General features: G+C 45.9%; 1 protein-coding gene across 2 annotated transcripts in view; it reads left to right on the top strand.

Annotated features, from left to right (window-relative positions):
- The first annotated feature begins 3,946 nt into the window (after positions 1 to 3,946).
- Positions 3,947 to 24,570, top strand: part of SHISA7 (shisa family member 7) — a 40,809-nt gene continuing 20,185 nt past the window's right edge. Inside the window, exons 1-3 of one of the 2 annotated variants that reach the window (XM_028702964.2) lie at positions 3,947 to 4,305; positions 19,465 to 20,106; positions 21,898 to 22,052. In XM_028702964.2, the coding sequence (XP_028558797.2) occupies positions 19,559 to 20,106; positions 21,898 to 22,052 (703 nt within the window). In that variant the 5' untranslated portion in view covers positions 3,947 to 4,305; positions 19,465 to 19,558. The remainder of the gene's footprint in view (positions 4,306 to 19,464; positions 20,107 to 21,897; positions 22,053 to 24,570) is intronic. The other variant, XM_028702963.2, reaches the window with a different exon arrangement.

Raw genomic sequence — 24,570 nt, 5'->3', positions numbered from 1 at the left:
GACTAAATTTTATAGGAGATAGGAATTACAGGTTGGGAGTCTGGGTGGTGGTATAAGTTTGTTCCCATACATATCCATAGTTATATTTCTTTATCATGCATCATTATTATACTTGACTACTGTACTCTACATGGGGCACGGGTGGCGCTGTGGGTTAAACCCCAGAGCCGATCAGAAGGTCGGTAGTTTGAATCCCCGTGCCGGGGTGAGCTCCTGTTGCTCGGTCCCTGTTCCTGCCAACCTAGTAGTTCGAAAGCACATCAAAGTGCAAGTAGATAAATAGGGACCGCTCCGGCGGAAAGGTAAACGGCGTTTCCGTGTGCTGCTCTGGTTCACCAGAGCGGCTTAGTCATGGTGGCCACATGACCCGGAAGCTGTCAGCGGACAAACGCCGGCCGCCTCCCTCGGCCTATAGAGCGAGATGAGCGCGCAACCCCAGAGTTGGTCACGACTGGACCTAATGGTCAGGGGTCCCTTTACCTTTACATTACTGTACTCTACACTAGCTGCTTAGGAAGCTGAATGTGTGTTGGGGAACTACTGTTGCCTATGCTCTGGTAACCTCAGGGTTAGATTACTGCAATGCATTATACATAGGGCTGCCTCTAAAGATGGTTCGGAAACTTCAGCTAGTGCAGAATTCAGCAGCCAGGTTGCTCACCCGAGCAAGGCGGTTTGAGCATATTACACCGACCTTGGTCCGACTGCCCTGGCTACCAATGAGTTTCCGGGCCCAATTCAAAGTGCTGGTTTTGATCTATAAGGCCTTAAACGGCTCAGGACTGCAGTACATCAAGGACTGCCTCTATCCATATGAACCTACCTGGACCCTGAGATCATCTTCTGAGATCCTTCTTCGTGTGCCTCCTCCTTGAGAGGTCCAAATGGTGGCAACACAAGAATGGGCCTTCTCTGCAGTGGCTCCCCCTCTGTGGAATGCCCTCCCTAGGGAAGTTCCCCTGGCACCTTCATTATACACCTTTAGGCGCCAAGCAAAAACATTTCTTTTTAACTAGGCCTTCGGTTGGTTTGATTGACATCCTATGCCCTTTTAAAATGTGGGGGTTTTTTTTGGGGGGGGGTTATTGCGTTGTTTTTATTTTGGTTATGTATTTTGTGGTTTTATATTTTGATTTTATTCTGTGATCCGCCCTGAGATCTCTGGGTATAGGGAGGAATATAAATTCTATTACTACTACTTCTACTAATGGAAGAGTGGTAGCTCAGTGGTAGAGATCTGCTTTGCATGTAGAAGGTTTCCAACTTCAATTCCCAGCATCTCCAGGGAGAGCTGGGAGAGTCTCCTGTCAAACTACGGAGAGTCGCTGCCATTCAGTGCAGACAGTTCTGAGCTAGATGGACAAATGTCTTGATTCAGTATAAGGCAGCAGTCTGTGAAATGATTCACAGTTTGTATCCTATATGAAGTATATGGACCATCGTTGGAAGTCCTGCTCCTGCCTTCTGAAGTGAGGCAGGTGGTTATGCGGGACAGTGTCTTTTCTGTGGTGGCACCTTGCACATTCCCTCCCAAGTTCATGTAGTCTCTTCTCTGCTTCTGAAGGCAAATGAAAACCTTTCTTTTTAGGAAAGTCTTTGGAAGAAAGTCTGTTCACTGAGCTGTGTTGATGGCAGAGTATTGTTGTCTATATACTATTATTGTTTTCATACTGTTGGTACTAATTTGTTAAGTTTTATTGCAATTGAACAGCACTGAAAATTGCCGCCTTTTGTACAAAAATACATAAGAAGAGCCCTTCTGGATCAGTCCAGAGGCCCGTCTGCCCCACCATCCTGTTTCCTAAAGTGGAACTCTAGACTTGGGAGAGGGTTGGAACATTTTTAAAATGTAGAGAACCAAGGCAGAGAAAATGGAGCAGACATAAAACATTTAATTACTTAAAACTATAATCCGCCTTGGATATGTTGAGATCTAGAGTAGGTGATATACTAACGGAGTGGTGGGAAGCCTGTGGCCATGGGCATATATCAGAGGGGCAAGGGGTCTACTCTCCCTCCTTGGATAAAACCTTTAAAGCCTTAAACAGCTCAGGACCACCCCTTCTCCACATATGAACTGCCCCAGACCTGCAAGCATCACCTGAGGCCCTTCTTTGGGTGCCTCTCCCACGAGAGATCCAGAGGGTGGCAACAAGGAAACAGGCTTTTCTGTGGTGGCTCCCAATTTGTGGAATGCTCTCCCTAAGGAGACTTGCCTGGCACCTTCATTACATATCTTTAGCTGCCAGGTGAAAACATTCCTATTCAACCAAGCATTTAGCTGTTTAATATTCTGTGGCCATTTAAATGTGTCTGTGGGAGAGCAGAGGGCTTTGTTTAGTTTAGGTTTCGTTACTCATTAGTGTTTTCATTTTGTATGTTTATGTTGTGAACCGCCCAGTGATCTTTGGATGAAGGGTTGTATATTCAATAAATAATCTCCAGGTCCCCCACTTTCATGTAAAGACGAGAGATATTTTTTGTTTAGTATTTGGAGAACCTGAGATATAAGGCAAAATGTACAGGCACTATTTTTCTCTTTTTTTGTGGGAAATTAGCCGGCTCCCCCTTTCTGTGCTTTACTCCCCACCCCAGGAAACATTTCTGCGGACACCCATGCCTATAGCTCTCAAGGTGTGATTCAATGGGCCCCAGCCAGCATGTTCAGGGATGTGGATATGCAACATCTGCAGAGGAAAGGGCTGCCCACCTTTGCATTAGCAAGTAGGCAGCTGTGCAAAGAGCCCATACCAGACCCTGTGGCAAGCAGTGTGGTCCAGCACAGCATCCTTCTTAAAGCTAGAACTGTTTGAGGATAACGAGGAACAGCAGGACAGAGTGGGGCATAGGTAAAGGTAAATGTAAAGGTACCCCTGACCATTAGGTCCAGTCGTGACCGACTCTGGGGTTGTGGCGCTCATCTCGTTCTATGGGCTGAGGGAGCCGGCGTTTGTCCGCAGACAGCTTCCGGGTCATGTGGCCAGCATGACTAAGCTGCTTCTGGCGAACCAGAGCAGCGCACGGAAACGCCGTTTACCTTCCCACCGGAGCGGTACCTATTTATCTACTTGTACTTTGACGTGCTTTTGAACTGCTAGGTGGGCAGGAGCTGGGACCGAGCAACAGGAGCTCACCCCGTTGCGGGGATTTGAACCGCCGACCTTCTGATCAGCAAGTCCTAGGCTCTGTGGTTTAACCCACAGTGCCACCATTATGATAAAACTCAGTCCTTGCTCTCCCATATCATGCCATGGGCAGCTGCCCCCCCTCAAGTAAAACAATAGAAATACTTAACTAACTGACCAATCACATCGGTTCTGCCCCCCTAACAAAGTCCTGCCCCCCAAACCCTGGCTACGCCCATGCATCCTGCTCTCTCTTCTTGTACCTGCTTAAAAACAGGAGCTTTGGGGGTGGGGATCACAAAAGGAAAGGGAGACAGCCCTGCTGTCCTCCCTCTATAATTCCTGCATGTACAAAAATATGATGAGCAGCTTAGTCTCTTCCTCCTACTGGAGCAGAGTTACGACTCCTGGGTTACTTTAGGAAGCGCAGGGCAGTGAGGTCTGTCAGCCAGAAGGACTCCTAGGTTCCTTGAGCAAAGCGCCCTGGAGTCTAGTGTATTGAACGGGACAGCAACTAGGGGGCACTGCACAAACTTTGCCCCTCCTTTTCTAAAGCAAGAGAGAGAGAGAGAGAGAGAGAGAGAGAGAGAGAGAGAGAGAGAGAGAGAGAGAGAGAGAGAGAGAGAGAAGTGGATGAAGTAGTGTCTTTGATTGACAGCCTTTCCAGTCCAATCCCATGCTCCTGCATCCCACTCTCTTTGCCCCTTCTTGGCGCTGGATGCTCGCTCTTTTTGTTAATGAAAGCTCTTCCCACTCACCCTCTTCACTCTTCTGGGACTTGAAAGCAGTTTGGAGGGAGGGGCACAGGTTTGGGTGAGGGGCTGTAGTCACCCACCGAGTTCATCTCCTTCGCCAATCAAAACAGCTCCCTGCTTGCCAGCCAGCCAATGGAATTCCTCAAGCATCATATCTAATTCATCCATTGCGTTTCCTTTCCCAGAGTGGAATTCTATTTTTTAATAGAAAGTACCCACTTTTTGAGGTGGGGTGTTTTTTTTTCTATGAAGGAAAATTAAATATTTCCTTACTGAAGGTGGAGAAGAACATCTGGACTTTCAGGTGCTCCCTTCACAAACAGAAAAAAAAAGATTTTGCCACTGACGTCTTGCAGCAATTTTTTTTTTTAAATCAGCATCAACAAGGGAAGTATTTTGTATGGGATTTTTTAAAACAGATCAAGGTAAGCAGTGGATTTATGCAACTTGCTATGAGGCAAGCTGTATATTTTAGTTACCTGGGCTGGGTGTTCCAGATGAAGCTAATGAGACTCCAGAAGGTGGTGCTGGCAAGTGCCTAGTGATGATGGCTAAAAAAATAAGAAGCATCTTTTGAAAGAGTATGTGCATGTATATTATATATAGTTATGACTTTCAGGCTCCCCCCCAAAGATTTAGGATTATGCGCATGTGTGTGTGTGTGTGTGTTTTGAAAATAGACATTTTGGGCTCAGAATTTTACCGCATGTACCACATCTGTGAAATATGAATAGATCTGTTGTTAAAATTTATCAATAGGGTTTTTTGGGGGGTGGAGTGGGGAGAGAGTTAAGCATTCCATGCTGTAAAAGAGCTGTTGTGTTCTGTAGTTTGTTCACCACCCCCTCTGCCCCAGGCAAGTGCACCCTGCTTTGAGTATCAGGTGGAATGGGTTGTGCTGGAATTCAGATGAAAAATGGCATTGCTCTCAGGGTGGTGTGGTAGAAAGGTTTGTGTGTCTGTGTGATGAAACACTCACTTTGCAACTGAGTTTAGCTGTGCATATGGGTTGTTGCAGCATGCGTGTTTTGTGATGCTGCTGGCTTGTGAGAACAGTGTTTTCTGCCCCTTTAGTTCGAGTTTGTGTATGAGCGCACACATGCTTTGGACTCTTTTGGTGCAGCTCTTCTTTGGTTTACGAGCCGAGCCTGTGTATGTGTGTGACATGGAGGATTTTGTGTGCTGCTGTTGCATGCTGAAAACTGTGTGCTTCTGTAAGGGGTGTGTGTGTGTGTGTGTGTGTGTGTGTGCTTGCGCTTTACTGCTGCAGCTCTGGGCATGTGACAGTGCCTTTGTGTGTATGTGCGTATCAAGTCATAGACTGTGCATTACACTTCTTCCTTCTGCTTCTTGAGTGTGGCAGCTTCTGAGTGCGTTACTCGGTGTGTGCGTGCGTACAGCTTCCCTTCTGATTGCTTCTGTCTGAGTGGGATTATGTATATTCCTATCACATTTATACACGAGAATTACTCGCCTGCTTCTTTCTCGCCCTGCTTTCATATCTCTCTCTCTCTCTTACATGCACACTGAATGAAGATGATATAAGCTGACTCTTCTGATATTTCACCGGCTGGCAAAGCCAGCACAAATTAACCACAACGCTCCCTTTCTTACCAATCCTCTCCCCGCACCCCATCCCAGGCTGCCGCACTGCACTTCTGCCTGGATCGACAGAGGACAGATCCAGCAGAAAACAGGTGTCGGGTGCGAGTTTGTGATGCGCATATGAGGATGTGCACATGTGGGGCAAATAACGACTGTGCCTTTGTGCGTCAATATGCGTTTTTCTGGGTGTTTTGTTGGTTTGTGTAAGGATTAGCTTTATATGCGCATGAGATCCAGTAAGGACACGTGTGTATCAGGCGTATATGCTCATAAGTCTCTCTGTGTGTGACAGAACAAATATATGTATGTGTGAATATGGGTTGGATTGCAAACACATGCATGAAAGTACAATGCACATGAAAGGAGCTTGTTTATGTGTGAAGTGCTGGTTAGGTTGCAGCACTTCACAACTAAGTGGAAATGTACATATGTTTCTGAGCCTGCATACTGAGGGATGTGGTGTAGCTAATGTGTGTGGATGAAAGGGAGAGTGGTGTGTGTTTGTGTGTGTGTGAACACAGGCGGTGAAAAACCCACACAGAAATGGCAGCCTCTTCCCCACCAGGTTCCAGGGAAGCAGACAGTGAGTCTAGATAGGCCTGTGCCCACTCACAGGTGTCTGGTGGTGGTGAAATCTCATAGTCGGCGGTGGGGGTGGGATTGTAACAGAAGGTACATGGGGGCACTCCAGGTAGTCTGCTTGGTAGGGTGCGTGAGAGGAAGGATGGGTAAAGAGAGAGAGAGAAAGAGAGATTGAGGCTAGATAGGAGAGGGTATATGAGGAAGGGAGAGGGTGATATGATGCGGTAAAATGACAGAATGAGGCACTTTAAAAGAAAGGAGAAGAGAGCTAGCTTGCTAACAGACCAAGGAATTGAGGTAACATGGTAACATGCACAGAGTTTAGCTATGCCTTTTAATTACACACACATACACCACAGACAAGGTGCAAAGGATGAGCTATGCTAAACAACCATTTCAGCGCCCGCTCCCAGCCCCCTGCTCTTTAAATCTTCCTGGTGGTATTGCCCCAGGAAAGGGGGGGGGGGTGTGGTTTTGAAGGAAGGATGGTGATAAGGGGGAGGAGAGAATGGTCTCTGCAGTTTCCATGGCAATGTTGCCATGGAAACAGCAAAGGCTGCCTGGATCCCGTCAGATGAATGAGGACCCGTCACTGGGGGGGAAAGGAAGTGGGGAGAAGGTTAGATATGAGGGGCTGCCTGCCGTAGCCAGGCATTGCTGTGATGAGAGGTGTTTCGTATAAGATATGTATCCTTTAGGCTCAGAAGTGAATACCTGTACACTCTAGGGAAGGGAAGTGGATCATGGGGTCTTGTGGGTTTGAGCAACTTCTGGATCTTGGACTCTGAGGTCCTGGGGTGGTGGGGAGTATCCCTTCGGCTGGAGCTGAGCACTCAACAAATAGGGACTCATGACAATGCTTTGTAACTGCTTCCATTTTTTAAGCCATTCATTCCAATATTAGGTGTATTGACGATGTAAAAGTACAGTTGGATGCTGGCAACATGCAGGTGGATGTTGTGTGAAAGAAAAAAATCGGCCATTCATTACAGCCAATTTGACCGCAGACACTTGTGGGTCATATGGTCAGTATCATGCACAGCATTCTGGGTAGTTTGCTCATAGACATTGGCCCCAGTTCAGTCATAATGCCTGCCTGACAGCAAATGCTACCTCACCTCCCAGGTACCTCAGTTAAATTCATGCTAGGCAATTCCCCGTTACATCACATTCCTATATCATTACAACCATCTCAGGGGCACAGGCCTGTGAGCAATTGCCCACTGTCGCTCAGTGACCAGATTTAGATTTGTGAAGAATTACGTATTCTTTCTGGCAGCATGTGTGGAATGTCAGCCATGACGGAAGCAAAGATTCCTGGGTAACTGGTTTTGACAACAGATGACTTCCTTTCCAGGGCTATGTTGAGAGTCATTCGTAGGATTTACTGTGGACTTGCTTTCGGTAGAGAAACGACCAAAAAAGCTGGAAAGCAAAACTGCAGACTTTAATTGATTAAATTAGTAGATTAGGTTAATCAACTAAAGTTTTAGTTGATTAATTAATGAAAGTCCATTTTAATCATCATGGCTGCAAGTTAAAAGCATTGCTGTTTATTTTTTTTGAAGCTATTGGTTCTGCAGTAATAAAGAATGAAAAAGAAGGTATTTGAGGTGTCTTACATTCTAATAAGGAATTTTAGCTTTTGCTTATTAAATTATTAGTTATCTTCCTTCAGAACCTAAAAAATGCAACTACAGTATATTGAGATGTATTAAAATTAATGGATCAAGAATATAAAAGGAAGATTATTAATTAAAAACTATTGAATCTTAAAAAAATTATTGAATATTAGAAAGTAATCCATTAACTTGTATTTTTAATGTTAAAGAGCAACTCTTAGCTGTGATAGTACCTGACTCATAGTGGACATGTTGGCCACAAAGGATTGTGGGAAGCTATGACCCGGTATTCTGGGTCATTTGCTGGCCTTGAATCAATACCCCTTTATGAGTGTGTTTCAGTAATTTGCTGCTCTAGTGTCTGTGTACGAAGTGCACCCTAGGAGTAATTGTTCTAGCAGCTGATCTTCAGCACCTTTAATCATCTGGGCCTGATTCACATATGCACACATTAATACGGCAGCTGCTTACAAGTCCAGTTCCAGCGTGCAAAAAAGATTGACCATTATCTGAAGTTTCTGGTTGGATAAGGATTCCATTTCCTCTGTGTTGTTGCTGAATAAATAACACAAGTTGGAGAACTCTACGCTGGTGTTACGGAAGTGTGGTATACCGAACATATATTGTACTCAAATACTTAACACTGTTTGGGAATTTGTTAGCAACTTAGACTCACTCTTTGGTGCTCAATACCATGATTTCCACCCTACTTTTTAAAGCATACTTGTGGGTAGAGTGGAGATTCTAATATGTTTTAGTGACAATGAGTGTGGAATGAGTGGTTGGTAGTTACTCTGGATAACAAAGATCACAAGATTATGATCTTGTATGCATCTTCTCATCTAATCTAGGCCAGTAAATCTCTTACTATTTTTCAACAATCCAACCCCCCACACTTGCATCTGGCTATCATTGCTCTTGTATGTACAGCCACGAAAGTAATTAGCTAGCCTGCCTGCATATATCTAAGTTGGCCTAGAATTTTTTTTTTAAAAAAATGCTTTTGTAAGATGCCTTGATCGCTTGAAGGCACTTCTGACTCGCCACAGGCGACCAGCTGATCAGCTTTTTACCAGCTTGAGTTAAACCACTCCCCCTCCCTCCGCCCTGAATAATGCATCTTAATAGAACTGACTCCTTTCTATAAAAGAAAATTAAGGGATGTTCTCTCTGCCTCTCTCTTAATTTCTCATTTGAATAACTCTGACTTACAACCAGATGGAGAGGAAAAGATAGGCACCTGCTCCATGAAGGCAAAGGCACACAGTGAACTGCACAAAGGCAGACACATGTTTCCACGGACACACACAGCACATGGCTACACAGGCGAGGAAGAGAAAGGCAGGAAGGAAGTTAAGGAAAGATCACATATTGCGACGGACAGAAAGTTGGTATATAAAAATAGGAGGAAGTCCTTGAAACTGGGCAGAATCTTGCGCATCCACGCAATCGTACTGAAAGACAATAAATAACACACACTCCTAGGAATACCTGCAGAGTCGTAGTGCACGATGCAATGTAAATTTAACATATGCATAAGATGGCTAGGATCATTCACAGATATGCAAAACAACCTCCATCTCTTTCTTGCATACACAGAGAGACTTCTATCCTCACAGGCACTGAACAGACTGTTATAAATGCAAACTACAAAAACCCCTACACAGTCTAGCTGAGGGGGATTGGAAATCTGCATGGCTGTCATCAGACTGTAGGGAACAAAATGCAATTGAGCTGGGTGTTGGGGGAGAGAATTAAGTAGTTTATTGTGGTCAAGGGGGAAAATCTTCAAAATAACAAGACATTTCTGTTCAACAGACCAAGGTTGGGCAGGTTAGACCCTGTGCATGGGACTGGGGCTGGGTGCAGGATATTGCAGTACCCTAAGCCAGAGATCCTTGCTAAGGCAAATGTGGGATGAGGTACATAATCTAATAGTGCCCCAGAGCCTTCTGAGAAATGCTCTAACCCTTCAGTCAGCACACCTTATCCTTGCATGCTCCCAGAGTCTTTGGCATGTGATACTGCATTCAGGAATGCAAATTCACTCTTGAAAATTTACTCACGTAACAAAATACAGCTTTTCCTGGTACATAGTATTAGGTTTTATTTATTTTTATTCTAAACACAATAGTGGTCGCAGTCTTGGCTCTATAGGCAGGGCCGGCCCTAACAAAGCAGAATGAGGCAGCTAACTCAGGCAGCTGGTTTTGGGTATAATGAAAGGGGCAGCAAATTGATTATTTTTACTGCATTTTTTTACTGTATTTTTACTGCCAAGCAGCGTGAGAGGGGCCTGTGGGATGTTTTGCCTCAGATATCAGAATAGCTTGGGCTGCATACACACCATGCATTTAAAGCACAGAGAATCCTGGGGGAACTGTAGTTTTCCTCTTCACAGGCCTACAATTCCCAGCACCCTTAACAAACTTCCCAGGATTCTTTGCAACGTGCTTCAAATGCGTGGTGTGCGTGCAGTCTTGGATTGCCCTGGGTACTTCTGTGCACTTTCATCTGGCACCATTACGCCTCACACCATTTGCTGCCCTGTCTCTTCAGCCTGCCCGGTTCTCAGTATCCAACTGTGTAGACATGCCCTTTGGTCGCACGCAAAATCAAATCAGCATTTGGCAGTGGGAGAAACAGGAAGTCTTCTAAAACGATGCCTGTTGCAAATGACACATGCATGCATCATATCTTTTCTTCTTTAAAAGTATTGTTGTGAGACAGCAGGTTCGTTTCAGGGTTATAGGAAGCTGCTGCCTTATGCCAAGTTGGTTTCTTGGTCAATCTAGCTCAGTGTTGTCCACACTGGTTGGCAGCAGCTCTCAAGGGTTTCAGGAAGGGGGTTCTCCCAGCCCTACGTGGAGATGCTGGGGATTGAAATGGGCTCCTTCTGTGTGCATAGCAGATGCTCTACTGCTGAGCTGTGGCCTTTTCTCTTTTTACCCTACTGATGATGTGTTGTTGCACCCATAATCTGGCTCGCTGTGAAAAAAGCCGTAAGAAGGGATGGAGGTCAATAGCAGAGCACAAAGTCCCAGATTCATGCATCTCCAGATAGGGCTGAGAGAGACTCTAGTCTGAAAGCCTGGAAATGTTGCTGCTACAGTGGTACCTCAGGTTACATACGCTTCAGGTTACAGACTCAGCTAACCCAGAAATAGTGCTTCAGGTTAAGAACTTTGCTTCAGGATGAGAATAAAAATCGGGCTCTAGCGGCGCGGCAGCAGCAGGAGGCCCCATTAGCTAACGTGGTGCTTCAGGTTGAGAACAGTTTCAGGTTAAGTACGGACCTCCGGAACGAATTAAGTACTTAACCTGAGGTACCACTGTACTAGCATTTTTATTCCTTAAAGGCATTTTTGGACATTTGCTCTATGTTCTTTGCTGAGGAATCGGTGGGAAGAAGCTACCATCTGAGGGATTAGGGCTGAATGCCTCCAAGTCAGAATTACCACTAAACATCATGAGGGGGGGGGAAATTAAGTATCATTTTTCTTATTATGCAAATCTATACAGATTAGGCTGCAGTCCTGTACACATTCATCTATGTCCTACTTAGAGGGTTTACATCTGAGTGCTCTGTTGGATCGATGAATTAAGTTGATCAGTTGACTAAAACAAATGCGACTTATTGAGACGCTGGCGACAGGCCTGCTGTTTAAGCAGGATTTTCTCATATATGGGGGGCTGCCCTCAAAGACTGTAGGCAGCTGAAGTGAAAAGCTGCTACCACCCCAAAGAAATCAGTACAGTATCACGTTAGGCTTTAACTGGATATATGATTTCAGTCAGTTGTGTGCGTGTGCTTAGCTGATTTTTAGTTTTGCGTTATATGGCATGTTTTGTACCATGGGTCTTGGGTGAGGTACACGCTGAAGTGAAATAAACACCAGAAAAACCCCTACCCCTGTGAGTGCTAAGACGAGCCACCGAATAGGCAAAATCCGTGCAGGAGACATGCCCCAGGTGGCCGCAGCGGGGAATATGAGGTTTTATTCCGTTTTCATCCCCCACCATGCTGCCCCTTCTTTATTCACCCCGCTAGGTACCTGACAGGCCAGACAAATCCCCTTGAACCATGTCAGATCATTTTGGTTTCTGATAGCAAGAGACAGAGCCGCGTTCTCCCCTCGCCACAGACACACATGCACTTGCTGCTGCCACAGGCTTTTCACAGGCCTGTTACCTTGATGAAGTCAGTGAGACCACATGTTCCAAGCACACTGCAGTGTGTCACTGCCCCGGGGGGCTCCCTCACGCTCTGTCGAGGAGGTGGACAGGGAGACAAGCAGCGGTTACATGAAAAAGGCCCCGGGGTTCAACAGAGAGGGAGATGTTCGCTGCACAGAGCGAAGTTGCGATGGTTGTAGCGAGGGATGTGTCATCCAAGTCTCTGGGGTGGCCGTTCTCTGGCAAGGGGCTAATATACAGCAGGGTGGGTCTGTGGGAAGGTAGCGTTAGTATAGTATAGTATGTATGTATGTATGTTTGTATTTTTACCCTGCTTCTTCCCCTGATGGGCTCAAGGCGGTTTACAGATTAAAAAGATGCTCTTGGTGAGCTCCCTCCATTTTTCATTTAACACAGATTTCTTCTCAGCAAACTCAGAACAAAAGGAAGAGGCCTGCTGGATCAGGCCAAAGGCCCACCTAGTCCAGCATCCTGTTCTCACAGTGGCCAACCAGATGCCACAATGGGAAGCCCACAAGCAGGACTTGAGTGCATCAGCGCTCTCTGCATTTGGGATTCCCAGCAACCAGCATGCAGAGAACATTGTGGATGTCACTGAAAGCCCGACAAATTCATTCGCCATGACTTTGTCTAATCCTCTTTTAAAGCTACTGAGGTTGGTGGTTATCGCTGTATCTTGTGGGAGCAAATCCCATAGTTTAATTATGCACCGGAATTCTTTCTTTCATCTGTCCCGAATCTTACAACATTCAGCTTCAGTGGATTGGCCTTGAGTTCTCGAGTTACAAGGGAGAAAATCATCTCTCTCTCCAATTGCTCCACACCCTGCAGTTTATACAGCTCTATCATGCCCTTTCTGCCTTTACAGTGGTACCTCGGGTTAAGAACTTAATTCATTCTGGAGGTCTGTTCTTAACCTGAAACTGTTCTTAACCTGAGGTACCACTTTAGCTAATGGGGCCTCCCGCTGCCACCACGCTGCCACTGCATTATTTCTGTTCTCATCCTGAAGCAAAGTTCTTAACCTGAGGTACTACCAGGTTAGCGGAGTCTGTAATCTGAAGGGTCTGCAACCTGAAGCGTCTGTAACCCGAAGTACCACTGTACCAAAGTAAAAAGCCCCAAATGTTTTAATTTTTCCTTTTGGTTACTCCAACCCCTTGATCATGTTGGTTGCCCTTTTCTGAGAGGATTTCTGTGAGCTCAGGCTGGCACAGGAGGACCTCCCAAACTGAAGCGCCTTTAGATCCCTGCTTAGAAATAAAACCACCTTTTCTATAACAGCTTTTGATTTTGGAGCTACTAATCAATGGCGTGGCTGTGTTTGGAATGCTGTGTACTTTTCTGCTCGCCTCATCTAAAAACGATATTGTGGTGCTAGAAAAGTGCCACCGAGGTGATCAGGGATTTGGAGCAGCTTCTCTACCAGGAAAGGCTGTAGCTCTGTGACAGAGCATCACCTTCGCATGCAGAGAGTCCGATCCCTGGTATCTCCAGGTTCAGATAGAGTTAAAGCATTCCCACCACATGCACCATTACTCTCGTTACAGAGCTGCCTCGTAGTTTCTTGAGAAATAGGGCTGCTTGATGCATTTCCCCCTCAAACAAAACTTCACTCCAAAAGGCAAAACTTCAAAAGGTGCAGTGAAATAGCCATTGCGCATGCATGGATGACATAGCAGCTTTTTGGATGCAAGTTCAGGGGTGTGTGGGTAAACCAAACAAGTCATGTGCATCAGAGGAAGACATTGCCGCCCTCTCTCTGGCGTGTGCAGCAATGTGCAAATGTGACTAGAAATGGGGGGGGAGGAGGGAGGGAACACCCTTGCTATGTTTGAAAACACCAGTGTGTTCGTAGTCTTAGTGTCTGGCGGTATTCTGGGTGCAGTGGAGGGGTGGGCGAGGGTCCCTTATCTCCACCCCCCACATAATGTAACGTATGCTGATGACCATTGAGGGATTTCTCAGCCCCATTAAATACCAGCTTCAGAGGAGGGATGTTCCCCAGGACTAGAGCCAGGGAGGAAATTGTTAAATTCCCCACTCTGCACATTCTGCGGATCGCAGTAATTATCACCTCCAGCTCATCCTATTTACGTTTTTAAAAAAACAACCTGCATGTTAAATGCAAGGACATGTTGTGATGCGGATAATTACTATGGTGAGGGCATTTTACGTAGTGGCACACTGGGTTTTGAAACAGACGTCCATGGCATTCCAAGGTGTTCCTCTTCCAGTCTCCACCCATGGGTTGATGCTGAATGTGCAGGTGGAAGTGCCACCAGCAGAATGCCTGCCAGTGGCAGCCCATGGAAGGCTTTAGAAGGGGGTGCTCTGGCAGGGAGGAACTGGGTCAGTCTGGGATCCACAAGGTCCCAAGCCAATCCCTCTGCCATCACATGAGAGCGTCAGACTTGATCTCTGAGCCTGAGTGAGCTGCCATAGCCATTTGCCTCTCCCCATTCCCACTACCCAGCCTGCAGAGGTGCGCATGCGGCCATGGCCCTGCCATTTAACGAGCTATGTTAAACTGATTTTCATTTGTGTTTTGTGTTTCAGCTTTTTAATTAATTCTCTATAGCTTTTATTGTTTTATATGTAATATTAAACATTTGTGGGTTTGTGTTCTGCTTTTCCGGCTGCCCAAAGAACCAAGGCGATTATATAAATGCAGGAAATAAAGGAAAGAGTATTCGGCGTCACATCTAATTTGGCCCACAGGCAGTGGCGTAGCGTGGGGGGTGCAGGGGGGGCCGGCCGCACCGGGCGCAACATCTGGGGTTAGGGCAAATCCACAGGTTAGGGGGCGCAAATCCATGGGTTAGGGGGCGCAAATCCATGGGTTAGGGGGCGCAAATTACTTGCCTTGCCCCGGGTGCTGACAACCCACGCTACGCCACTGCCCACAGGTGCCCAGTTCTCTTCGTCTTCCTGATGCTTCTTCCCATTTGGGCAGAACTTCTTTTTCTGCCACCTATAGTGCTAACCATAACCTGTTGCCTGCTGGGCTCTTTTGAACTACGATACTATAGAAGAAGCAGCGTTTGAGGGAGCTTTGGTAGAATGTTGCCTTGGAGGGATGCCCTCTGCTTCGAAGCACCACAAAGAAGGCTACCCAGCTTATTGCTTGAAGAGAGTGGTACTCCTTGTTCTCTGCCCAAATGTGAAAACAGATTATTGTGTAGGAGAGCAGAATTGTTAAGGCTAGCTTGAACACGGGAAAGAGCTGAATAGAAGGGAAAGTGGAAAGAGGAAGCTAAAATAAAAATCCCTAGTAATTTAGTACGGTTCTGCTGGCTGAGCACGATTGGGATGAGGCCACTTCCCTTAGGCGACAGGTTTGGGGATGCCATTCAGTGGGGTACCTGCCATTAGGTGGAATTAGTTGGTGGTGGCTGAGGCAGCTGATTTGGATACCACAGAAGGAGAGAACATTTATAGCTATTTCATTTATTATTACTGTATATTTATTCCTCTGCAGCTGCCGTGTGTGAAATGTTAGGCCGGGCGCTGCGTGGTGCCTTAGTATTCATGTGCACATTTTTGCATGCATGTGCACTGGAGACGAAATGTATCCATTTGAAGACTGATGTCTGCAGGACGGCAAATCGGTCAACTCACGCAAACAGAACTTTAACCCACCATCTCTAAAATGCAAAAAGGGGGGACGGGACAGATTTATCAAGAACAGACAGCAGAAAATTGGAATGCTTCTTCATAAAGAGGGATAATTGGAACATGAGACTGCTGCTGGATCAGGCCAGTGGCCCATCTAGTCCAGCATCCTGTTCTCACACTGGCCAACCAGATGCCCATGGGAATCCCACAAACAGTACCTGAGGGCAACAGGCACCCCTCCTGCGTTTTCCATCAACTGGTATTCAGAGTCCTAGGGTTGCCATACGTCTGGAAATTCCTGGACGTATATGGAATACTGCAGTCAGCAGCAGTGCCTGGGCGGAAATCGTTAAAAATGTCCGGGAAAATCCAGACATATGTCGGCAGACATATGCCAATTTTCCATAAAGATAGCTCAAAAAAGCTCAATAACTTTTCTGTCTGGATTTTTTCACTGTTTGAAATATGGCAACCCTAATTCAGACACATGAAGGCAGAGTATAATAGCCATTGACAGGACAGGCCAAGTTCCAGGTTTTGGGGGCCCTGATCAAGCTTGGTCCGTCCCCCCAGGACTTATTAGTTGGTGGGCAAAATGCCTGTGGCAGCATTGTCTAGCAGAGATCTTCATCTTAATGATGGCTGCCCAATCCACATTCATTGGGGTAATGCCGGCATAAGATGGTGGTTCCAGTGAGTTCAGTCGTATGCATGCCTCAGCCACCCTGCCCATCCCACCTGAGTCACATCAGCAGCGGTGGGGGCAGCAGTCCTGTGGGGATGGACTCTGCTGGGGTCCCAGAGCCCCAGCATTCGCCCAAGTATGACGCATTGCTGACGCTGGGCTTGTGTGTGAAACGGCATGTAGTAAGGACTGGGGGGGCGGCAGCGGCTAGTGGGGGAGCTGTTGGGGAAAGGGAAATTTTTGCTCAATTCGGCACCAAACTGCTTTGCATTTTTCCCTTCCCCAGGCGGTAGCAAATTCCAAGGAGCCCTAATGGGGTCATTTGCTCTTGAATAAGAGAGAGAGCACCTGGAGACTTGGAGCTCTCATTGTAACAATTCCGTTTATTTACAGATGTAGAGACTGAACAGGCATTACAGGGGGGCAGACCCAAGCACAGGGGCAGCTGGCAGTAGCCCTGAGGCAACCACGGCACCATGCCAAAGCCAGCTTCCTGTCTCAGCTTCTGATTTAAAGCACCAACAACCTGTTTTTATTGTGGTCCAAGTGGAGCCTAGAGCCCTTTTTAGCTATATAGGGAGCTGCCCTGGAACAAGTCAGGCCTTGGCTCCATTACCTCTGTATTTCATGCTCTCCCCTCTGCCAACCTGGTATTCTCCAGATGTTTTGTACCACAACTCAACATCTGTGCCGGCCAGGGATCATTTACTTTACTACTGCATGGAACTTGCACATCAGATTTATTTGATGCCTCGTGTTAATCCCACTAGCATACGCTATTCATTTACTTGATATTGGACTATATATTATTTCTGTTACATGAAGTTTTCATGGTTTGTTTATTACTTCCGTCATATATAGCCTTCATATTGGTTGTTCAATTTCACTGAGACTTAGTTTTGTATTAGTTTTGATACACAGCTCTTCCATTGTTTATTGGTGGTTATCTATAACTGTATTATGTAGGGAGGTTTGAGTCCACTGCCGTATACATGTTTTATCATCCATTTATCATTTTTGTCCTTTATTGGTTATTTTGTTTGTGTTATTGAGAGATCTCCTCTTTTACGGTTTACCAAGTCATAGTCTGAAAACATCTGGTGAGCACGAGACCCTTCTCCAGGGCTTCTCCTCAGGCAGAGCTTTTCACCAGCACCTGCCACCTGGAGACAGGAAAGAATGTGTTGAAACTGTGGTCCCTCCTGAGTGGCTTTTCGTACAGGCTCAGCTCATCCCAAAACCAACATTCTTTCTCATCACGTCACAGCCCTCTGTGGCAGGGATTGTGAATCCTTTTCAGCCCAGGGGCTGCATTTCCTTCTGAACCGCTTGCCAGTGGTAGGTATAGCCAGAGGGGAAAGTGGATGGAACAATTCATATAAACTTTACTTTTTTGGGTAGCCTAGTTTCTACACATACTCAACACGCCGTTCTCTAGCCTCCATCCAGACAAGCAAGGAGCACTTTCAGAATTCAAGGACACCTTTTAGGCAAAAATGAGGGTGCAGCTGGGGGTGGTGTGTAGATTAGGAAAAGCCTTGTGGGCCAGATAGAGAGGTCTGGAGGGCCACATCCCCCAGTGTTGATCTGTGTGATGAGATTCTGCATCTCTGCCTTTTTATGTGAATCTAGTAACATTTCTCAGAATGCTAACTTGGATGCTTTGGGGTTCACTTTCTTTGGCTTCCAGGACCTCATGACTCTCTGTCCTATTATCATTGGCGCTGACACATCTCACAGTCCCTGACTCCTCTCTCACACACACTGGATTATGTGAATATTATGCTTGATTTATCTCTCTCTCTCAAACATAAGCTAGGAAACAATTATTAAGAATTCATCTCTCCAAATCAGTTTCATCTTTACTTTCAGTAAACCGGAGTACGTGCTGTTTTTAGGGGCTTGGAAGCAAAAAAGAGAGGGTTTTTGGAACTTTTCAATTGTGACAAAAATAAATAAAATACAACTAAGGGGGGGTGAGGGATGGGCTAATCTGCTAATTTTGGTATCTCTCATGTTTGCAACCTTAAATTCAGTTCTCTACGTTCCAATGTCAGTTTGCAATTTTATAAAAAGAAGTCCTCATGGAAATCCATCAGCTTCTTAGTGTGAATTTCTCATTTTATATGCATATCTAGACAGCAGTGGGTGAATACAATTTGGGAGATTATGCTTAAACACAAACACACTCAAGGAAGTGCAGCAGGCAGTTACTCCTTATTACATACACAGCTATCTATCTATTGATTGTTCAATTATGGTGCCATAGTTTCCATTTATTTCCTATATGGAAGCCCTTAAAGCTTCTGATCAAATTTTAATAAAGTGCCCATATTTTCATCCATCTTATGAAGTGGGCTCCAAGTCTACAAAACCTTATGCCATAATAAATTGGTTAGTCTTTAAGGTGTCACAAGACTCATGTTTTTTTTCTGACTGCAGTGTATATATGTATTATGTATAACTTATATAGGTATTGTTAGTGAGCTAGTTATCTCACTGACATTATATTTGGCTTATCAGAGAGTTTCTTTAGTCTTTTTAGTGATGTTGTTATTATATTCTCTCTCTCTCTCTTTCTGTGTGTGTGTGTGTGCCAAAATGTTGCCAAAATTTTGAACTCTAGTTCAAAATAAAATTGTATTAATTACAAAAAGAAATTAAGCCAAACATGATGCATAGTTAAATTATGAAATTCACTGCTGCAATAGTACTGTTTATCTTTATTATTTACATTTTAAGTTGCCTATTAACCTAGTCCTCTAGGCAACAATTTATGCCTACAAAAACTAAAGGACAAGTCAAAACAGGTATGTTGCAGCATCGCCACATGAAAAATACAAACACATAAAAGGGGCTTCTCAAATCCCACTTGGGTAAAAATAGATTTAAAATATGCCTGAATCCATCCTTCAAAACGCTGGCAGTCTGTAGAGCTCTTAGAAGAGAGCATTACACAGCTTAATGCTCACCATGGAAAAGCCATGAGCTAAGATAGTTTTTAGACAAATTCATGATGGATAGCTCTATCAGCAGCTATTAGTTATGAGAGCCAAATGGAACCTCCATGGCCAAGCAGTGTATTTCTGAATCTCAGATGCCCGTGGTGGTGGTGGGGGATATGACTATCCAGCAGGGATGAGAGTGTTGCCTTCACATTCTTCCTGGGAAGCATCTGCTTGGCTACTGTGAGAAACAGGAACAGATGGGACCTCTTGTCTGATGCAGCAGGGCTTCTTTTCATGTTCTAACAATCTCGTTTGCATCTTTTGCAGTGTTTCTTCCTGGATCTCTTTTATAAGCTTTTTTTTAAAAAAAACATCTATCTGAACCCCAACGTTGGAGCTCCTCGGCACTCTCCCACCCACCATGTACCAGTTGCTGACAGTAATGCTGTACGCAGCCCTGGAAGCCCTGGGGGGACGCACCGCTCTGGCCGTCATCCAGGCCCAACATCACACAAACCAGAGCTGGGGCCTGCCCAACTTGCTGGCCCACCTGAAGCGCTTGACGTCATCCAGCAGCAACGGAACCACCGGCACAAGCCGGGTGCGGCCCTCGGAGACCTGCCAAGGCTACTACGATGTCATGGGGCAGTACGACGCGGCGTTCAACTGCACCACGGGGGGCTACCGCTTCTGCTGCGGCACGTGCCAGTATCGCTTCTGCTGCGAGGACCGGTCCAGGAGGCTGGAGCAAGGGAAGTGCCGCGACAGCCCGCAGTGGTTTGCCACCACCCTTGCCGGCACAGCCACCAACGGGCCCGATATGCCAAACGGAAGCAAGCAGACGGGCAACAGCACCGTGTACGTGATCTGTGGGGTCATCAGCTTCACCTTAGCCGTGGGAGTCGGGCTCAAATTCTTCTTCAGCAAAGCCTCAAGGAGACCGCATGGAAGGGAGCTCAACGTGCCCAGGTAAAAAAATGCAGGCTGCAAGGTGGGGTCAAAAGTTGTTCCTCAGCCCTGTGGCGTGAACCTGGCAGCATTTCAGCTGGCAGTGGGGCTCAGAGCTGGACTGGGATTCTGTCCCCAGAATGGCTCCAGGTTGGAATTCTGTGTGTCCTCGGAATTTTTGTAACAATTGCTGTTCTAACGGACTAACACAGCTGAAACATTCTATTGATAGAGCAATTCGCTTTAAAGCTTTATGTTCATGACCTTTTCGATGTTGTTGCAAAATCATGAATTACCTCCCAAAAGTCAGTTTCTTTTGCAAATTCACACTCAACAAACAAAATAGGTGGGTGCCTTAATTGCTCTTGCCCCATAGTAGAACGCCTGCTGTAAATCCTACCAGAAACACCATCTCTCTCTCTCTCTCTCTCTCTCTCTCTCTCTCTCTCTCGGATCAATGTCTTCAATTCCTGTGGCGTCTGTCCCTTTCACCACCAGCTGTCTCTCTCTCTTGCCTAAGCAGAGAGAACTCTTGGACTGGTAGTTCTTTAGAGGATGTTGTCTAGGGAGGAACAAACCTCTCTGATGAACTACAAGTCCTAATTTAACTGTACAAACACATATCCTCTGTTCTAGAGAAGGACCTGGGCCAGTAACTCGCTGTGCTCTAACACTGCATTGGACTGAAAAGGGATTGCAAATAAAACTCCGTATCAGAATGCCGCTACACAAATCTATGGTGAGGCCACACTTGAAAAATTGTGCTTAGAGGGCATTGTAGAACTAGAAAAGGCATGAGTTTCGTTACACAATAATAATAATTTAAAAAGAATCAATTTTTTTAAAAAAAGGAATAAAAGAACCTGGAGTCATCAAATGAAGCTCAGAAGATTCACAACAGATAAGAGGAAGTACTTCATATAGCACACAGTTAAACAATGGGGTTTGCTAAGTGATGCAGTAATGGCCCCCAATTTGGTTGGCTTTAAAAGGGGTTTTGGCATGCGGGTGGCACTGTGGTCTAAACCACTGAGCCTAAGGCTTGTCGATCAGAAGGTTGGCAGTTCGAATCCCCGCGACGGGGTGAGCTCCCGTTGCTCGGTCCCAGCTCCTGCCAACCTAGCAGTTCAAAAGCACGTCAAAGTGCAAGTAGATAAATAGGTACCGCTCCGGTGGGAAGGTAAACGGCGTTTCCATGCCCTGCTCTGCTTTCACCAGAAGTGGCTTAGTCATGCTGGCCACATGACCCAGAAAAACTTTCTGCGGACAAACGTCGGCTCCCTCGGCCAGTAAAGCAAGATGAGCACCGCAACCCAAGAGTCGTTCGCGACTGGACTTAACTGTCAGGGGTCCTTTACCTTTTAAAAGGAGTTTAGACATGTTTATGGAAAGCTGTCAATGGCTGTTAGCCACGATGGCTCTGTAATACCTTGAGTATCAGACGCATGCCTCTTAACACCAGTTGCACATGCAGGGAGAGCTCTCTTGCACCTCCGCCAGCACCTGGGGCAGAGTTTTTTTGCCATAAGGACAAGCAAGTGAAATTGGATAAACCTTCACTGAATCATGCTATACTGTAAAGATACTAAGGTGGGATGATAGCTCATTTGGTAAAGCATGAGACTTGGGGTCGTGGGTTCGAGCCCCGTGTTGGGCAAAAAGATTCTTGCATTGCAGGGGGTTGGACTTAATGGTCCTTGTGGTCCCTTAGACTCTACAATTCTATGATTTTATGAATGAAGTGCCTCAATCCAGCCCAAACACGTGCCTTGTTGTCCCTTTCACTAACACTTCCTTTCTTTTCCTGGCCAGGGCACTGGTTGACATTCTCAGGCATCAAGCAGGCGGCAGCTCGTGCTCTGAACGCAACAACAGCCTTGTCATTAACTCAAACTTCCAAGACAACGGTTCAGCTCGTCCCCCGAAGAACCTGTACAACACAGTGAAACCGTCCAAAAGCAGCCATGGTAAGAGAGGCAGCGAACTGCAGGCAGCCTGACAAGGCGAGCGATGGCTTAAGATTGCTAAATCCTGGATCAGCTACCAACCTTCCCCAACAGCTTGATCTGCAGAATTTTTTTATTAGAATTCGAGGAAGGATTTATTTAATATCATCCATCCTAATCAACACTGTTCCCATCTCTGAAAAAGCTTCATCCTAACTGAGTTGCTGTTAAAAGCACAAGTGCAGGCCAGGATCTGTGTTTCTTTCTTTCTGGTCACTTGACAACCTAAGTGGCGCATGGGGCTCAACTGCCAGAAGGGTGATTGTGCTAAAGGAAGGAAAGTGAGGGTCTCCATGGGGGGGGGGGTACCATGGGGAGTAAAAGAGATGGTTATCTTGGACTGTATAACCAGGTATTTGACCTCCAACCCTTTATGATGGCAGCATCATGGCTTAAAAGAGATAATAAGCCAATACCTTGGCTTAATCCAGTCATAGGCAAACTCGGCCCTCCAGATGTTTTGGGACTACAACTCCCATCATCCCTACCTAACAGGACCAGTGGTCAGGGATGATGGGAATTGTAGTTCCAAAACATCTAGAGGGCCAAGTTTGCCTATGACTGGCTTAATCAATACTGTGTGAGTGCACTGAATATCTAAGTGAGATTATTTGGAAGTAACACCGAAACTATGGTTTGTAGAACCCCAACCAAGGCTTTGTTATACTGTTATGAACCAGCGCTTTCCAACAAATCATGGTTTGTGAGTGGCAGCCAGATCAGAACCTGAAATCACAAGTTTGCAAACTAGTGATTTGGTGTCACATCTGAATCAATGACCATGGTTACGTTGTTCCACTCTCAGAGGCTTCAGTGTGGGATAGCATCCAGAAATATTGAGGAAAGTGGAGGAGGGAAGGAAATTGCACAAACTATGGTAAATTTTGGAACACCAGCTATGGTTTGGAGTCTCAGCTAAAGTTAGCACAAACCATGGTTTTGTGTTAACGTATGCACCAACCCCCATGAGGAATCACTTGGGAACTCCCCTTCTCAGCCCTCCGAAGCAAGGAATGCCATATAAATGTAACAAAAAAATGTCCTCCCAAGCCAGCAAAACTGGGATCAAGAACAAGGCTCCTTTAAAAGAGGTGAAGGCACCCTACTAGAAAAATTAACTAGTAAACTGAAACTGACACGGGGACAAACAGAAGAAGACGCCTTCACCCCGGTATGGCTCCCCTTTATCACATACACAGCCCAACAGGACAATGACAATAATCCACCAACAGCATACAAATCAATATGGCTAACCTGATCCAAAACACACACACACCTCACTCACACACAAAAACAAAGATCACCACAGTCAATCACAAGCAAACAATCACACCCTAAGCCAACCCCAACCTCTCTCACCACCAAAGGAACACAAGTGAACAACACAAGCAACGCTGACACCAAACTCTACACACATTAAACATAATAGAAACACCGCTACCCGACCCCACCCCCATCCATCTTCCCTCTCTCCACCCCCCCTTTCTTTTTTCTTCTCCCCCTAATGCCTCAACAAATGAAAAGGATTTGTAAAAATGTTACATGAAAAAAAATACGAGGCACTACACTTCTGTAAAACAAGAAAATCCTTAATAAAAAATATTTAAAAAAAAAAGAGGTGAAGGCCTCACACCCCATTTTCCAACAGCAGCCTGAGCTGGCCTCTCCATGGACCCCAGGAATCTTCCTGGAATCTATCCCCTATTTTCTTTGTGATCTACTTCTAGCCCCTTCTCTTACTATTTTTGTTGGAATATGTTAACTCCTGCTCTTTGGAGTGTGTGTGTGTGTGTGTGTGTGTGTGTGTATTCTCAGCAGGAATTAAGCTGCAAAAACTTGTGGGGAAACAGCCGGTTTGCCATAGCAACTGGTTCTAGCTGTCTGGCTGTCTTTGTGTCGGCTTGAAGATTAATATTAGGGTTGTGGGGGGAGGGCCTTATTGAGACATGAACTGTTTTCTTTCCAGGTAGAAAGAAAAGCCTTCAAGTGCTCAGGAGGCGCTTTTGCAGTTTCCCTCTTCCCTGCTAAACGCCCCCTTCTCTCCCAGGAGCCCAGACACACCTGGCCTCAGTTATTCGTTTTAGTAGCAAACTCAGGGGTGGTGAAGTTGTAGGCAAAACCAGGGCCACTGGCAAACAAGGGTGAGGTGTCAGCATGCTGGGGGGGAGGACCTCAAGGTTTGCAGAAGTACAAAAAATATTTTGGGGGTGGGGAGCCCAAAGGCTGCACTTCCACCGCCCCCAACAGGGGGCAGTGAGAAAAGTGCAATGTCCTGTGTGGAAGGTATGGCTGGCTGAAACCTGAAACAACACAACTCCTTTTAGGAGGGAGGGTACACTGCAACATTTTGCTGCAGACCCCACTTGCCGTAGTAACAGTGTAGTACTACTGTATCTTAATTGTGAGCCAGAGTGTGTCAGACTTTGACTGGTTCAAATCCCAGCTCAACCTTGAAGCTCATTCACCTTTGGTCAATCAT

Source organism: Podarcis muralis, chromosome 13 (genome assembly GCF_964188315.1).
Source record: "Podarcis muralis chromosome 13, rPodMur119.hap1.1, whole genome shotgun sequence".
NCBI classification, from domain to species: domain Eukaryota; kingdom Metazoa; phylum Chordata; class Lepidosauria; order Squamata; family Lacertidae; genus Podarcis; species Podarcis muralis.
Note: the sequence above shows the minus strand (reverse complement) of the source record. Positions and strands in the feature narration are given on the sequence as shown.